This window comes from Acinonyx jubatus, chromosome B2 (assembly GCF_027475565.1).
Source record: "Acinonyx jubatus isolate Ajub_Pintada_27869175 chromosome B2, VMU_Ajub_asm_v1.0, whole genome shotgun sequence".
NCBI lineage: Eukaryota > Metazoa > Chordata > Mammalia > Carnivora > Felidae > Acinonyx > Acinonyx jubatus.
In genome coordinates, this window is record NC_069385.1 from 11,015,214 (window position 1) to 11,033,984 (window position 18,771).

General features: G+C 45.3%; 1 protein-coding gene across 11 annotated transcripts in view; it reads right to left on the reverse strand.

Annotated features, from left to right (window-relative positions):
• Window positions 1-17,986, reverse strand: part of ARID1B (AT-rich interaction domain 1B) — a 448,658-nt gene extending 430,672 nt beyond the window's left edge. For 7 of the 11 annotated variants that reach the window (XM_053222044.1, XM_027056567.2, XM_053222045.1 and 4 more), the window contains exon 1: window positions 16,015-17,986. In XM_053222044.1, the coding sequence (XP_053078019.1) occupies window positions 16,015-17,838 (1,824 nt within the window). In that variant the 5' untranslated portion in view covers window positions 17,839-17,986. The remainder of the gene's footprint in view (window positions 1-16,014) is intronic. The other 4 variants (XM_027056572.2, XM_027056570.2, XM_027056566.2 and 1 more) reach the window with 1 other exon arrangement.
• Between the last annotated feature and the right edge of the window lie 785 nt (window positions 17,987-18,771).

Here is an 18,771-nt window from a genome sequence, read left to right on the forward strand (position 1 = left end):
GTGTGAGGCTTGCCCTGCTTCTCACCTGATTCCCTGGGAAGGTCACGAGGGACAAGCTAGCACGGCTGGTTTCCTCCCTGCGGTCGGCAGAACTTGCCACATCTCCTGCGTCTGCTTCCACGTGCCCCCCACTTCTAACCTGCTGCCCACAGCTGCTCGCCTAACTCCTCCACTCTGTACTGATAATGTGGCAAAAAAGGAAGTCACCACGGAGAACCAAATAACTATCACGTATGCCTGAAGAGGGAGGGAGGGAATGGCTTTATTCTTGTCTGGTGGAGTCGGGTTCGGGAGCCTTGTGACAGCTATTTTCTTAGGGCTGTCTCAGCTGTTTCAGAACGCTAAGATTGCACTGATGGAAACCACAGCACTGGACGCATGATACATCACTACAGGCATGTCCCGAAAGTTCGAACGCAGGCAGACACGTGTTCGCTTTCTAGGCAAAAGACAGGTCTCTCTCATCGTAACAAATGAGACTGAAACGTGACTAACACACTGAAGATGCTCATTCCCTGCATAAGCTGGAAGAGCCAAACAAAATGAAAGGTCCGGTCTCCGAGAAAAGGACATGCCAGTGACAAACAGCAACGGCCTAAATAAAACACAGGTTACCAGTTTGTTTGGATTGCTTTCTTCCTGCGGGTTCTTAAAGACAGACTGTTAACTCATTTGCTTGAGATGGCTTAGGTGTCCTCAGCATTAACTTCAGACACTATGCATCCATGATTACTCTAGTAGCCATATATTACCGCAAATAATGAAACAAAATCACATGTTATTAGAAAATAGGGAACAAGAGACAGGAAAGCCTTCATTTCATTTTAAGCTAAAAGGAGCACTTTGGAGGCACGTCATTCAAGAATATTCTCAACCTCAAATTGAGCAGCAATCGGGAGGTGAGGAAAACACGAGCTGAAGACCCAGGAAACCTGAACACAGCCAGTCCCGCGGTCTCTCCCGCTGCACAGATGTTTGAGCAGAGTACTGGTTAAATGGAATGTCACTTCCACTGCTGTCTAAGACAAGGTTATGGGCCAAACTCATTTTCTTTAAAGCTGTGAGATTTAATTTTTTTTTGACAAGTTTCAAAAGAGAGGAATAGTTGGGGACGTACAGGGGAAACTTCCCAGTATTATATCATCCTATTAGACATAATTAGGGAGAGAAAGACTGAAAGAGTCTCAGGACACATCTCAATACCCTGGCCAGCCTAGAAGTTCGCCAGTAAGTAACAAAGGAAACAGGGATTCGACTGGGTCCATTGATGGAGTGCTTTTACTATTCTCCCAATATCACGGACTCTGGTTCCAGAATGGCCATGTGGCAACAGCAAAGACATAAATACCCAGGACTGCATGGCATGAAATGACCTCACCAAAGAACTGGGAGGATTTTTCTGCCTTATATTTGTTCTCGTAACTATGCATCAGCGTCTTGATTATTTTAAGATCACCAATTTGGTGGGGGGGGGGGGGGGTCCTGCAAATTTCACCACTAAGTAGTTCACTCAGGGCATTAGATTTGTGTGTTGGTTTTTCACTCTAAAATTCTCTTTTCCAGCTGCCTGTATCTCCCTTCTCTCCAATCTTCTGGTCCCTGACTGTCACCTGCCCTCCATGGTCATTCCCATAGTCATTCTCCCTTCATACATTCTTGGATTTAAGATCTCTGGCCTCATAAACATGCCTAACTTGTGACCCTGAGACGCTGTCCAGTCCATTCATCCATTCTCCCATCCAAAACTGTTCTAGAGGCTGGTCCATGGCCTCCCCACCCCAGAAACTGTCACAGCCACGTGTAAATAACTCACAACAGAACCTGTGCTCCTCTTTAAACATCAACAGACTATATCATAGCCTCCCTTGATAACTCATAGCAATGACCCAGATCCTAGCACAGAGTTTCTTCTCACAGGCGGATGTACATTAATGTCCAGTAATATTATCAGAAAAAATCCAATAGCCACCTTCACAGCCTTGAAGCACACATTCTTTTTCTTCTCTTTGCCCGGTAGGACTACGGGGCCAAAATACATTCAAAGCTCAATTATAGGAATGTAATGCCACAAGTCTTAACAACAATAAAAAAAAAGTCTACTTAAATTCTACCAATAAATAAATTCCATCAATAACCTCTGCGGGAAGAGAAGGGTGGGCATGCGGGCCATTCCACAACCCGAGAACAACAGAACTGCTGGAGGAAGAACTCAGACGCCCGTCTGCCTCCCTGGGGGATTCGGATGCACAGCCAGGTTTCAGAACCACTCCTTTAGCGGAGAGAATATACAGGCTGTAGCACCGGACATCCCTGGAGACTGAACAAATTTCTTAATTCTACGAGTTTACTTGTTCATAAATGGGGAGACTGCCTCGCAAGACTGTTGAAAAGTCTACAATCAACATGTGCCATGTGTGTAAGTATACTTACACAGGTAAGTATTCAGTAACAGGAGCTATTATTACTGTTGCCGCTTTCTTGTATCACTATTACCCAGGGCTCTTCTAAAACTTTTTCTCTGAACCTGCATTTCTTTGAGAAGAACAGAAAGCAGTGTGTTTGTAATAGTTTTACCAATGACACCTGACTAGGAGGAGAGACAGATTTCCCGTGTCCCCACCTAAAAGTCTCATACAGGCCACTGTTTACAAGGAAACAAGAAAAACCCCTCAAGGAGTGGCTGCTGACTCACTACCATCTTTTCTGCTCGTCCCGTCCACACCCAGGCACCCGTTCTCCTGGGAGGGTCACTCGGCACCTGTCCCCACGGTTTGTGTTCTCAGTGGGGCCCCCCGCCCCCCACGACCCCCCCCCACGACCCCAGCCTGGCATTCATCGTCCCCGCTGCACCATCTTCGCAGCTGCACAGAAACAAGCTGGTTAAGCCCCGAGTCCTGCCATCTGTGGACCATCGCTCTCGTGCCTGCATGTTAGCAGAAGTCCACGGAAGACCCCATGCTCTGCAGGATCACGACCAGATACTTGTCCCTGTTTTTCTCAATAGTCCTCGTATGGAAAGAAACCAGTCTTCTTCAGGTCAAGGGATAACTGTGTGTTCCTCTTAGTCCACTGTATCCAGTAAGCACATTACCCATACAGACGTCCTTTTCTGCACCCCATAGAACGGGCTGGATATCAACAACACCTCCCCCAGAGCCAGCAAGCGAGCCTCTGACCCATAATATTTCACAAGCCCTAACGTACCCAGGGAAGGCTCGGCTCTGAAAGCCATACCAAAGCACTCATAAATTTCAGACTGCCCTAATCATCCCCTCCTTTTGCTAAGAAACCAGTTGGAGTACCACTTCAGACCCATTATTCTTATAATGAGAACTTTCCTTCGCAATCCTCTGTCATATCAACCTAATCAAGTGTCATGACTATTATTTATACTGAATTTTACTTTAATTTCAAGTATGTTTACTAACAAAGCAAAGGTGAACATTCTTTAAAACTGGTTGTCTAATAAAAATACAAAAATTCTTTGGTTATTTTTGTTCATTATTTTTATTAATCATGACGAAACTCAGTAAGAACTCTCACGTGAGTAAAACTATCTCTTTAAGTATCATTTCAAAATTTTAGAGCGTAGAGACAAAGAAACATGCCGATTCTTCTAGATACAGGTGACACATTCATCTCTCCAACTTTCTAACGACTTCCACTTTTGAAAGACTCATCTAGCTTCAACATATTTAAGCCCACGCTCGCCCCCGATATTAGTATTATTTAATTCTCAAGTAGGGTTTAGAAATTTTTACAAATTCGAAAAAGACTTCAAAAACTTAGGTTAGAAAGGAAGAGAAAGAGTAGAGTCAAAACTAATTAGAAAGGCCCATAATGGCAATTTCCTTTTTTAAAGGCCATTGTTCCAAAGTGCCTACATTTATCTATCTCCCTCTGTATCTGTTGCTTTTCAGATCCTTCGCATCAGCACATTATCTATACCGCGGGATATTTTCATCCTCGACAAGGTAGAAAGCTTGTCTGCCTCCCTGTGTTATCTGTCCGCGTTCCATTTGAATCCAATTTCCTTGCATTACCTCTGCCCAGGTCAGGGATGAATGGCTGTCAAATTCCCAGTGGAATAAAAAGAAAAACCCTTTCTTCCTGAGGCAGCAAGTTTCAATTCACAGAGCACATGGCTAATCTACATATGTGAAGGTCACGGCACTTCAGTCAAAGAGGTTAAGAATGGAACAGCTCACGTAAGGGGTTGTCTTAAACATCTTGGCATGATGCCCAACAAGTAAGATTGTTGAAAAGCAATAGATAGCTTCTGGCAGCGGTAAGGGGAAAAATATTTTGATCATGTGATGCCGCACACACTACCTAGTTTATTTCATGTGTGAAACTTTGCGCGTCCCTAAAAAATACCACGCGTGCAAATCAAACCCAGATTTCCGCCTCCCCATTTTAGCCATGCTAGTATACCTTCCTCTTCATAAAATACATTCATATGAAGTTTCTAGACGCACCGAGAATAAAACGTCCACATATTAACAACCAGTTGGCGCAAATAATCTTAAGAGCTGATTACAACTTCTTTACATTAGTTTTTCAAAGAACCATGAAACACCAGGAAAGGGTAGTTAGACTAAAAAAGCACATTCCTTTGAGTTACCCAAATATAACTGTCTTAAATAAAATTCACCTTCTCCCTCCATTCTTCTCTTCCTCCTCATTAATAATACAGCAATACGGAAAACTACAGGAACTTAATGCACAATAAAAGACAAAACACAAAATTGCTTTTCACGTCCTACCTTCACTAATTAATTGCTGAATAAAAGTAAACCATTACTGTTTTAAAGTGTTCATACTTCTGACAAATGTCTCAATGGAGGAGGAAAAACAAAGTCTCACCCCACATAATGGACAGCAGGGGAGAAACCAAGACCTTCACAAGGCACGCCTCTGCCTGCTGTAGCATGGCACCTTCTGGAGTGTTCTCTCTACTCAGCCAAATGAAACTGAAAGGGAGCTGGCACCAAGAGTCGGGAAAGGGAAGACTTTCAAACCCAGCAAAATCATAACAAATGGAACTATAATTTTTTAAACTTTTCAACAGTTAACAATAATAAACTGTTTCTTTAGCACATGGAGAAAATTAATTAAAAGCAAAAGATCCATCTCACCAATCTGTAAGCTGTCTGCCTACCACCAATTTCCTTCCATTCAAAATTTACACTGCTTATGAGGCCTGAGTTATTCAATCCATATTCTAATTACATGGGATAGGAAGTAAGATGAAAACATTCCACAAACGTCTTCTTTATTTTAATCACCAATATTCACTTTATAACCTAAGGATATCCTACGCATGTTCTTCTACGCTAACCAACGAACACCACGATGTTTAACAATTTTTCAATATTCCCCAGATATCTTTTCATCTGGTACAGTGTCCCGACGCCAAGGCCACTAAATATTTGTTGATGATGGTGAAATTAAATGCTCCAATTATCGATCTTCTGAATTTATTTTTCCTTACCAGTTAAAAAACCAGGACTGTAAGAAAAGACTGGAAAACTACAGCAGACATTTTGGAAATGTGATCGACTGCCCCAGCACTCACTCTTCCCAAACACATGGCAAGGGACAGACACATGAGGCAATAAAAAACGAACTGTCTGGATTAGAAATAGGCTTCAAATGCTAACCTACTTGTTCCGAGAGGAAAGACTAACAGGCTGTTAAATTAACTTGTCAAATTAACTAATACCGAACCACAGCTAACTCATTTTAATTCCTTATCCATGAGAAAATACAATCCTTTGTTACTTTTTGAAAGCATCCCCTTCCTTGCCAGGCAGTGTACCAGAACTTCATCAAGTGTCCTTCTTAAAACAATTCCATGGGTTAAGTCTTCCTTCCCATCTCCTTAGACCAGAGGGAACTTCAAACGCCAGGGAGTAAAGAGGCTAGCCCAAGGTCACGCAGGTGGTGAATGTCCAATCTTGCAGGTTCTCTAACCTGCACACCTTTGGCTCTTGCCCTCGCCCCTCCTGCTTCCATTCCCAAGCCTCTTCACTAATGTAACTTCTCGCTGACCAGCTCTCAGCTTATTAGACTTTATTTAGCGCAGCGCCTTCTTACCCCTACCCCGACCCCAGTCTAGTCTGTGTGAGATGAGACACTAACATCAAGACTTCTCCCACCAAACTATTTACACTGTATTGTGTAGCACGGTTACTGGTCCTTAGGCCCTGCGTTGTCATTTTACCAAGGTCCACCATCCAGTACAGTACAGGCACACATACTAGGTCGTCCACAAACATCTGCCCGATACCCTGGCTCTTGCTATGATGACACAAATCTCTAGTCCCAAAGCCCTGACGACACACAGGAGATTGTTCAATACGGTGAAGGTAAATGAACTGAATTCTAAATCCTTCATGCTAATGACACTATAAAGTCATCTCTTTAGCTGAAAATTCACCTTATGATGCCCAAACAAAAACCCAAATTAAGATCGCTTTCTCATCAATATCACAGCACCTAAGAACAAACTCCAAGTATACTGACCCTCCACATAAAACCTTGAAGCAGTAACTGAACAGATTTTCTTGCAACGGATGTTGGAAATGTATAATACACGCATCAGGAAATTTTCAGTTTGGATACATTATCAACTATTCAAATAGTTCTTAGATGATGCACTTTGAGGGATATAGTCTTTCTGCAGAAAAATAATGTAGCCATTCATTTTAATTTCCACTTTGTAAAACACCAGGAGTCCATGACAATTCACCAGGGAAAATTATGGATTATACGTTATATTTACTCTTTGTATCTTAAGCACCAAGTGGTGCTCAGTAAGATTTGTTCATAATAGAATTAAAGTTTGTCCCTGATACTTTTATAAATCTCAGCATTAACAGAAAGAAAGAAAGAAAGAAAGAAAGAAAGAAAGAAAGAAAGAAAGAAAAGAAAAGAAAAGAAAGAAGAGAAACCACTCCTCTCTACATATCCGAGGCAGGCCCTTGGCATTCATTCTCAGCTTTGACATTCCCTTCTTTGACTATTTGAGAGCAGCACCACCCTTGGTGATACGCAGAGTAAATGATAATCTTGCTAAGGACCAAATGTGAACCACAGAGTCAGTAAAATTGAAACAGATACAGAAGTAAGTTACTTAAGCATGAATCAGAGACCAAAGTCCACCATTCAGAATTGCAAAAAAGCCTAGTTTTAATTTTTTGAAACTTTGTTCCTTTGCAGAAAGCACTTCCCCTAAAAAAGCTAGTCAATTTCATAGATCATGAAAGTGGAAAGGACAAAGACCTAGAAGATAGGAATAATTCTCAGAATCTACTAATTAACATTAACGACGGAATACCGTGAGGCAGCACCTGAGATCCAATGACGCCAATCCATCACAGTTCTATTGATCAACCAAAGCCAATTCATCCAATTGTTCACAAGAGTCCCAATCAGTACAAAACTACATTTTGTGAGGGAAATTGCCGTGGTATTCACAAAATCTGTATATTTGCATAGACCTCAGTTTATATTCACTGAACATGTCTGGGACCCAGTATAGTTTAATAAGATGTTCAGCGGTGCATTGCTGATTAGGCACCATATTTTTTAAAATTCAGAGCAGCACAGAATTTTGCAGCTGGGAGGGACCGGGGTCACCTAATTGATGGAGGCAGGGGTTTATCTGCGACCACACCCCTGAACCGCATCAGGGCCAGGCAGAGAGCAAGAACTCAGGGCTCACTACACGGTGGGAAGGCAGGTGGGAAGAAAAGAGACACCGCGGAACAATGCCACCGATTTACAGAGATGACCTCAGCGGCGGCCCCGCCCAGCAGCCAACATTCCAGATCAGGAAACTGAGCCTCTGCCATATCTCAGAGAAAATGGGCACTCAAGCCTACAAATGAATCAAAGTCTGACCAACTCCAAGCCCAAGATCTTTCCATGACATCAGGATGCCTCATAATATATTCGCATTCTCTCATAAATCCTCATAACGACAGAAATAAACTAATATACAACAAACATACCAGTTCCCTTAGAAATATGTCTGCTTCTTCAGACAGACTCTTGCTCAGCAGTAGCAATGTTTTACGTTTCTATTTCCAAGGTCATTTATAATTCATTGGGTAAAGTGAATTTATTATAAAAAAATATGAGCTGAAAGCAGAAAATTTAAAGGATATTAGAATGGGGTTACAGCTTGATATATATAAATATATGGTCACGGAAACTTCAAATTTGCTTCTTAAGTTTTCATCAATTAGATGCCAAACTCTAGACAAATTTTAAAATTACCAGTCATTTCAAAATAAGGTTACGAAGCGCGGTGAGTGGTTTAACTTCTAAGATGCTCATCACAAAAAGAAACAGGAGATACTAAGAATTCTGGAACAGCCTCCACTAATCATCAATGCCTCGCTTTCTGAAAGGTTTATTTCAGGACCCAGAAGCAGTAGCTGAATTTACTCCTCAGCCAGCATACATTATCTAAACAGTTACCAAAAATACTCCAGCAATCCAAGTATCTTCCTAAATCTGAGCAGACTGTTTTAACTTTTTTCCAAGAGCCTATGTAATGTAGAAAACTGAGAAAAAGAAAAAGGACCATTCTATATAAATTTCGAACTGATTATATTTTCCTTCTCTTAGTTATTATTCTTTGTAGCGGGATCTTTATTTTGTTCCGGCACAAAGCCAGTAATTGATTGGTAGAAATGGAAAAGAGTCACTAGCTCACACCAACTATATCACAACAATCTACAATTATTTGTTTTGCCAAAATCCACTCCCCCACCCAAAAAAAGCTGGCCAACAGACTGCTGACCCACATGGTTGCTATTTGCATTCTGTTTAAATGAGCCAGTTCTAAGTCAACGATGCCAAAAATGCCATGCCCAGGTTCAGTGGGGAGAGGCTTGGCACGCTGTCTCTCTGAACTGCACACAGAAGCAACAGCCATCCCCAGACCCTAGCTACCGTCCGGCACTGGGCCGATTAGGAAAATGGGTGCTTAATAAATATTTGCCAACCAATCATCTGGAGTAGAAACTTGTCCACCACACACGTCACAGCATGCACAAATGCTAAGTGTTTACACCTTAAAAAATCATTGTTGCTTCCAAGCACACACTCTTAAATCACAGTTCACTCTCTATGTCCTCTGTGGAATCCATGGTTAATATACACAACTGATCGGCTAAAGATGCGACTACATATCAGCATCAATGGCAGCGAAAATACAATTCCAAATTTTACACACAAAAAAGCCTCTTCTGAAGACTAACCAGGATTCAAGAAGCAACCCTTTGCAGCTGCCTCTAAATTTAATTAAAAGACCAATCATCTTAATTTAGGAATTTTTCCACATACAAAGAATTTCTGCAGCTTTACAAAGGACTACAAATTAAAAACATAAGGGGGGAAGCACAAACTTGGGGGCACAGAACACTATGAAAAAAGACCCAGCATCACACGGACTGGCTGTTTGCTCAGGCTAGGGGTGGGGGGGACTGGGATGGCCCAAAACCTAAAACACAACTGGACAAAAAATGACCATTGTAAACGACTTTCACCGATAGAAGGATATAACAAGTAATTTAAAAAAGAAGCTAAACATGCAAAAGATAAGAGAAGTAAAGGGAAAAATGATCATGCTAACAGTTCGTTTCCACATCCTATCATCTAACCAAGTACGAGGCTTCTCTCAACAAAGTATCCCAAACCTTTCAACAGAAAGGCTTCAAAAAGCTGCTTTTAAACTTTTAATGACCTGACAATGAAACAACGAACCCACATAGGACACACTTACACACTTCGGAACAGACAAAACCTGGGAAGATCACCCCAAAGTCAGAGCTGGGCAGAAGTAGTGGAACGAACACACACATACACACACACACGCGCACACACACACACACACACACACACACCCCCCCACCATGAGCACTGCTAGGGAACATGTGAGGAAGGATTTACTAATCAACTACAAAGCAGCAAGATTAATGGCCATGAAAAGATTATTTTCCTTATAATACACATTATAACTAACCATTTGAAAGTCTGACATGAAGGAAGGGAAGGAAAAAATGTACTTTTTTATTTCCGTTTGGGAAGACGAAAAGTTCTGGAAATCAGATGGTGGTCCACAACAATGTGAACGTACTTAATGTCACTGAACTGCACACCTAAAAATGAGTAAAACGGTAAATTTTATGTTCTGTGTTATCTTACCGCAATAAAAAAATACATAGATATAATTTTTTTAGCAACCCATAGTTTTCAAAGCGTGGTCCAGGATTTTCTTCCGGTTTTCATCAAATATGGCTTCCCTTCCAGAGTCACCTAATAAGTAACGACCTGTCTGAGTCTCAAGTTTCATCTTTCATCAAGGCCCAAATGAGACCCTGAGAAGTGCATCCTACAAAAGATGGTGAGCAGAGGCCAAATCTACTTCAATTCAAAAGGTCGGTCTTGTTATGACAGATCTGTTCCAGATTCTACTGCCACCTACCTAAAATAAGAGTGTCCATTGGTAAACCGGATATGCTGAAGATCTTAGAGCTCTGGTCTCTTTCCTACCAATAAGCATCATCCAAGAATAATTTCATCATTAGTTCATCTGTCAAACTCAGTGGCCTTCTAGTATTCTTGGCACTGATCCATTCAGAAGTGGGCTTTTGAAAACTGTCTATTGGATCCTATTCAAATACGTAAATCTAAGGAAATAGTTTTCTCAGAATTATTCCAAGTTAAAGCCTTTGAAAATAGAACATGTTTGCTGAAAACTTACTGCGGAGACACACATTTTAGTTTGATAAATCCACTCGCTCACTCAATTAGTGTGAATTGTTAAGTTAAAACCACAGTATGCATGTAGCAACAACTCCATTCATTCCAGTGTTAGCGTAAGGCAAAATAAGCGTGTACTTAATGACACCTGGGTACCGATACCTCTATCATTTTCTCTTCACCAAAATTCTCAGGGGAAAAAGTCACCAACATATACCAAGTTTTTAGATCAAAGTTATCATTCAATCATCCAATTAAACCAAAAAGAGCCACTTAATCTTGTATAAATAGCCTCCGAACTATAAAAGCAGTATCGTTTGATAGTTGTACATCTGTGATATATGCGCATCCTCAGTGGGTAAGCAGTTGTGCCCGGTACTTCTCCCCCTCCCTATACACATACACACACACACACACACACACACACACACACACACACACACACGGAGAAGTCAAATAGAGAACCCTCAGCCTCCCATACACATACACAGCCAGGTGTGCTCCTTCACATATCCACAGAGAATCTGCACAAATATCCTGATGAAGAAAGGGCACCTCAGGAAAACCCTGTGACCAACAAGTATCTGATTCTAAAAAGGCCTAGGATGTGCAAGTGGCCCGTAAGCATAAACAGCATTATAAAATGTCATAAAAATTTTGTAACATCCACTTTGAAAATCTAATTACTGCAAGAAAAAAATTAAAGGAATTTGAGTTTTATTAATATTCCTTTTGAGCCTCCATAAATCTGTTGGTTTAAGTGATACATGACAGTTCTTTCAAATGTAAATATAAGCTTCAAACTTCCAAAACTACACACAGGCCAAAATGAAAGTGACACAAGTGAGTTATTAGTTCCTTTTCCTCAATGATGGATCAAAGTACACAGATCCATTAACTGAGCAGTGTCAGTCTAGCATAGTGAGAAAAACCTCTAAATTTGCGACGCTGGGCAAAAAGCTAATATAGTCAGTCCCCAGTGCAATACATCCAAAATTTACATGTCCAAATCAGTCTTCAAAATAAGTAGCAAAATTTCAGAGACCCCAACAAATTTTAAATCGAACCACTCTCATCCTAGGAGAGAACAAGAGTTAAATAAGTGAAATGATCATCTGTTCAGTTAGCCTGTCATATAGGTATTTATCCTATGGAAGTAAGTAAGTTCCTATTACATCAGAAGCCATTTTTTTTAAGATGTACTCTGCCCCAAAATATAAAGTAACAAAGTCCATTAATAAGAAATAGAACTGAAAACTCAACCCCATTCTCTTACACCTGTTTTCTTGAAAACGTGTGTCTAATAAAACTACCAAATGAATTTATGAGCCTTCCTCTACACTGTCTTACATTTTCAAAATTGGTCCTCAAACCAGAATTAATACTATTTTTATACCAGCATGAAGATGTTATTCTCTCAATTCTAATGGAATAACATGATATTTTAGAGGGAAGGTACATTAGTTTAAGTGTCTAAGAGTGATGTGGATTATTTCCATCTCTACAACACGCTTGTGATATTCTGATACAATATGATGCCGGGGAAAATGGAACAAGCAGAAAAAGCCCTGCCAAAGATTGATTCCGAAATACAGATAAAAAGCACAACCAAAGTAAAAAGGGGAGTTAAGGCTTCTCATCATAGAGCCAAGACAAGAATACGATGCTCCCTAGAACATACTTATCAATTTTATGTTAATATAAACATAAATTTAAGTGACAGCTGCCTTAAAGAGTACTTATCATCAAAATAAAATGGTCAAAACTAAGCACACAGAAATCAGGATATCCAAAGAAAACAATTTTAAACCACGCACCCTTTCCTCCCAGGTAACCTAGGAAAACAGAAAACTGTAAATATTTTCTATGTATTTTGTTTTGGTTTTTTAAATGCTAGGCCTTTTCTATGAACCACAGCTGCCAATTCCACATTCTCTGACGACACAGCAGCCAGCCAGCAGCCAGCCATATCTCAGCAAATATATTAATTCAGGGCACAACAATTTCTTTACAAGGTTTAAAACATCAGATAGGGTAAAATATCACTGGGAGGGGAAGTGGGGAATGATGTTATGCTATAATGTATCTTAAACAAATTTTAAGGTCATCAGGAACCAGTCTGTAACTTCCTGCTTTGTAAGCCAGCTAGTCACTTCTTTGAATGATAAATAAGGCTCTTTTTATTACGTTGTGTTATATTCTGTTAAACTGAAGTGAAAATAGCATTAATGGAATTTGGCACAGATGTGGACATTATACAATATTACTTACAGGAGCAGACCTCAGTACGCCTTTTGAACTGCTCTATCGAAATACTTTAGCTCACAAAAAAACCCAGCAACAAACTGTATCATAAAATGGCTTATTTCACTTTTTAAAAAGACCTTCCCAATACAATATACAGATATATTTTGTTCCCAATTGTAAAAACATTTGCTGCCCAATATAAACAATTCCTAAAATCAAAAATGAAACTAAATGTGCTAAACCCACAAGAAAATTTCATCATTTAACAACGTGATTTAATAGTATTTTATGGCCTATAGTGGCATAGTGATTCAATATTTTGGACAAATAACTATGCCTTAATATAATGATCACAACAAACACTAAATAAATACTAGCTTCCCAAAAAGAAAATACATAAAAAAGACACATTCCACACATTATACGGCAAAGTACCTAAGAGAAATCTGTGAATCTAGGTCATATGCCCAGCAGTTTCCTTGCCCCTCAAAAATAAAAAAGCTATTCCCAAGGGTCACACCGAGGACATAATGGATTCACTCTCATTCCAAGAAAACAAAATACTTAAAATGATTGGTACCATTAAGAAATAATACTTTAAAGTAACAAGGACCTACATCTGCCTCTATCATCTCTCCGTTCTAGTTTACCAAGATGGGAATTTTAAACTATCCCTTTAAAAGCAAGCTGACAAAGCAAATCTTTTTAAAATTAATTACGTGGGTTTAGTTACACGAGCCTCCTCTGTGTTTTCACTTGTGTGCATCAAAAATGAAAATTGATAATCACAAATTTTCTATCAAGAGCAGGAAAATACATTCTCATTAAAAGTTAAACTCCAGTAACCAAAGATTTGAAAGCCAGTGGACACTAATGTCCTCGGCCAGGGATTCACAGGATTATCTGTTAAATTCAGTCCTGTGTTCACTCTGACGAGTCTCTCCCCTAAGATATGACTGTTATTAAAATACGCCTTCCTAAAATAAATAAGCTAAGTAGATTACAACCGCTGTTATTCCTTCCTAACAAATGAGGATTTTACAAACTTTCACAGCATTTAAGATGTCTACAAAAGAAAGATTATTTGGAAGAAACACACCCAGAACAGCTTGCATGAGACAGTTTCCCTAATACATGTGTAAGCACTTCAAATAAGGGTCACACCACCGAACCCAACAAAATAATCAAGAAGAAAATAATGAAGTAATTTTCAGTATTTCACAAGATTATCCATGTTTCCCCTTTGATTAATTCTTGTGTACAAAATTAGAGTTTCCTCACTTCATGCTTATGTCAATTCAATTGAAACTCCTTATCCACATTTTAAATGATCAGCACCGTTACAACATAAATTACTAGAAATACAGCTTTAATCCTGTTATAAAGCTAATTCAATATCCCTAAAAGAGACCGCTGCATATCAGGATCTTGAAATGTTAAGTTATCATTTTTAATTTTACACTAAACTACGTGTGCTGACAATTCACATTTTTCCCCCACAGTTTAATCTGGAAAGGGCATTTCAATAAACGCTTTGCAAATCCAGAAATTGCTAAAATTTTTGGCTTCATTACATTTCAATTGCCACATCTTCATACTACAATTCAAGTCCGTGATATATGCAGTGTCCACATTAAGACTGTCAAAGACCTGATTTTTGTAAATGCCCAATACTGGACACCAGCATAATGTTTTCAGGATTTAATCCTCTTATTAATAACTATGATTCATAATAACTTAAGCTTTAAATAATATTCAACCTTACATCTGCTTGTAATAGAGCTCAGTTATTATTTGTGGCAAGAATTTTTGTGACTGTACTGCTCAGCACTTCTATTTACATCAGCAGTGCTAAATGCCCAATGGTGAGAGGGGAGCCAATCAGATGGCAGATTAGATGTCAACTCAGAGGCAGCTGTCTGGAGACTATTACAGCCAGTTTACCTCCACAATTCAAATTCCAAACCTTGCAAAGGAGATCAAGTCAGTCTTTAGGCTCAGCCTACGAGCAAGAAACAGCAAGAGTGCAGGACACTTCCTAATAACGCCGTAGGACTTGGGGGACAGCAAATTAAAGAAAATCCAAATAAATCTGATCCAAAAAGATCAATTTTCACTGGCCTGCTATTTTCCTGGACTTGCTGAATAAAATGTATGCCTGTTCCATGACCAAAATAAGTTCAACTTAACCGGGATGTGTCCCTTTAACGTAGCCTATCCGTTGAAGGTGACTCGTTTCCAGCAGCCTATAAGCCAAATAATGGATTTCCTGGCTATTCTCAGGAAGGAATCGATTTATTTTAGAATATTTTACCTCCACGTCGCTGTAAATTGGGGCATTCTTTTTGCTACGAAACATCCAAACTCAAAGCTCGCATCGAGTATCTCTGAATGGCCGGGCAGAACTACGAAAAACACACTGGGTTTGCCACAAAGCTAACCTATTTTTCCTGCCTTCACCTTGCAGGCTAAGAGGGAACGCGGTGTGGCTGGAGGTAGGACAAAGTTCCTCATTCTTTTCCCAGTTAAAGCTTATTGTTGGCGCTAACCGAGAAGACGGGGTCAATATTCCTCCCCGCACCGTACCGGCCGGGAGCGCCTATTTTGTTACAAAAGCCGCCCGAGCCGTCCCCGGCGCCCACGCCGCTGCCTCGCCGCGCGGTCCCCGGCTCCGGACGCGCGGCTCCGCGCCCGGGGTGGGGTGGCGAGGCGGGGGTGCTCGGCGGCCGGCCATCGCAGCGCGCGTCCCGGCCCTCGGCGAGACCCTCTTCCCCCAGGCCCCCGGGGCCCGGGCCGCGCAGTCGGGCGCCGCGCGCTCCCCAGCCTCCGAGGGAGGCAGCCGCGAGTTAAAATGGCTTTGGGCGCCTCGCCCCCGCCTCCCCCCCGGCAGAAGACGCAGAAAAAGTACGCGGAGAGAAAGAAACTAGGGCTCGAGGCGCGCGGCGAGGCCGCCGCGGCGGAAGCAGGCCCGGCCGGCGCGGGGGTTACCTGGGATCTGCCCATGGTCGGGCCGGGGGTGCCGGGGCTCATCGCCGGGTGGCTCCTTTGTTGCGCGGCCGCCCAGGCCGGGCTGGCAGCGGCGTACTGGGCGCCCATGTCCTTGCCCAAGCCCATGCCCGCGGCCGCCTGCTGGCCGCCCGCCGCCGCCCCCGCCGCCGCCGCCGCCGCCGCCGCCGCCTGGGACTGGGGCTGCGACGGCGGCGGCGGCGGCGGCGCGCTGGGGCTGCTGTAGTCGGGGTAGCTGCCGCCGTAGCTCCTCATCATGGGGCTGGGCGAGGTGAGCAGCTGGTTGAGGGTCGGGGTGGCCCCCGACGGGTGCTGGTTCTGCCCGGCGAAGCGCTGGAAGCCCCCCGCCGCCGCGCCGGCGGCCGCCTTGCTGAGGCTCGCGGCCCCGCCGCCCCCGGGGCCCATCATCATGCCGCCGCCCTGCTGCCGGGGGGAGCTCAGCACCCCGTACCCCGAGGACGAGCCCCCATAGCCGCCGCCGCCGCCTCCTGCTGCTGCCGCCGCCGCCGCGGCCGCCGCCGCCACAGCTCCCGCTCCTGCTCCTCCTCCTCCTCCTCCTCCTCCTCCGCTGCCGCCGCCTCCTCCTCCTCCTCCTCCTCCTCCTCCTCCTCCTCCACCGCCGCCGCCGCCGCCGCCGCCCGCGCTGGGCCGGCTGTAGCCCGGATAATGGTTGTACTGGCTGTTGGGGTACCCTTCGTGGGAGTTCTGCAGGGGGTCCATGCTGTTGGGGGCTCCGGCGGCGGCTGAGGCGGAGTGCATCATCCCCATCCCGGGGCTTTGTTGTCCGCCATGTTGATCAAAGCAAGGCCCAGTGCGGCCGCCGGGGCCGCCGCTAGCAGGGGCAGCGCTGCCATAGTAATTATTAAACTCCGAGACGGCCGCCGGGCCGCCGCCACCGCCGCCGCCGCCCCCGGGCACGGCGACCGGCGGCTGCTGCGCGCCCAGGGCGCCCAGGCCAGGGTGCTCGAACCGGCCGCCCGCCGGCTCCCCCATCTTGGGCGGTGCGTCGTCCTCGTCGCCAGGCTTGCTCAGCAGAGGCTGGCCCGGGGGGTCGGCCTGGCTGCCCGCGGCACTGTCCTTGGCGCCTCCATGTTGCGGCTGCTCCATGTCGGGACCGGGCTGAGCGGCGCCGCCGCCCGCGCCGCCGAGGCTGTTGTTGGAAATGGGATGTTGCTGCTGCTGCTGCTGCTGCTGTTGCTGTTGCTGCTGCTGCTGCTGCTGCTGCTGGAACTGGTTTAGCTGCTGCTGTAGTGCGTGGTGGTGGTGGTGGAGGTGGTGGGCATGGTGGTGGTGGTGGTGGGCATGGTGGTGGTGGTGGTGCTGCTGGTGGGGCGGTGCGGCGGGGGCTTCGCCAACGGTTTTCAGTTTGTGGTTGGGGAGCAGCCCCGTCTCCATGGCCGAGCCCGGGCCCGACGAGGAGGAAGAGGAGGACGCCGCCGCCGCCGCCGCCGCCGCGGAGGAGGAGGAGGACAGCGCGGCGGCGCTTCCACCCTCCTTGAGAGCCGCCTCGGAGCCGCCGCTCTTGGCGCTGTTAGTGCTGGCGGCGGCGGCCGCCGTGCTCGCGTTATGGGCCATGTTCAGTTCGTGACGGGGGTGCAGGGGGTGGTGGTGCACATTATTCAGGCCGCCGCCGTCGCCGCCGCCCCCCAGCATGGGTCCCGGTGCCGCCGCCGCCGCGCCGCGCGCCCCCGCCTCCAGGTCCCGGGCCCCGGGCGCCGGCCGCGGCCCGGGGGGCGCCCGCCGCTCGCCGCTGCCCGCCCGCGCCCGCGCCGCCGCCGCCGCCGCCGCTGCTGCCCGCGCGGCCATGATCGCCGCGGCGTGGCGAGGCCGGGCGGGGGGCGGGGGGAGACAATAAAACCCACTTTTTAGTCAGCGGCCCCTCCTGTGCGCATCCACACGCCCCGACGGGAATCGAGCGAGCCCCCTCCCCCTCCACAGGCCCCGCCGGAGCCGAACCGGGAGTCACGCCTTACGGTCTGGGCCTGTTCCCGCTGTGTGATTTCATGGTGAAAGTTTTTAGTTCAGGTTTAAATGAAACTTTTCTCTTTTCCTCTCTAACCCGGATATGGGTAAATACACGACTGACTGAGCCTATCGGGCCCAGCATGGCATGAGAGGGAGCCGAGCGAGCCCGAGCAACTATTATCCACTTCTCTCTGATTACTCGTGTGCACTCGCAAAACGCGGACTGGACTCTGCGCGGGCCGCCGCCGCCCGCCGGTCCCTGCGCCCGCCGCCGCCGCTGCTCGCCCGCCCGCCGGGGCGCAGCCTCGCGGGCACCCGGCGGCCCCGGGCCCGGGGCTCGGGCCGGCTCCGCAGGCGCCCGGAGCGCGGCGGCGTGGGGCGACGCGAGGCTGCACTTTCCCCTCGTGCCTCGTCTCCTTGCCAACCGGCCGTTCGCGTGTTTGTTTTCACGTCTAAAAGGAACGATACAAAGGTGGAAAACGAGTCTGACGAGCAGACAGACAAAAGAGGGAGAAGGGCTGGGGAACAAAGTTGTCTGTTGGCCTCCAAGGTTTGGAGGAGCCGACGGAGCAAGAAAATACTTGTGCAATCTGTGCAAAAGCACTGCCTCTCCCAGGAGTTATGTAATTTTTCAGAACGTTAGCCTCGCTGCCTTGATTTGGGGCCATCAGCGTAATTCCCACCAACTTCTTCAAGCTGCGAAATTAGGGAAGAGTTTAAGGGAAGGTTGGCCGCATTCAAGGAGCGCTGTGCCCTGTACACAGCAAGTACTCA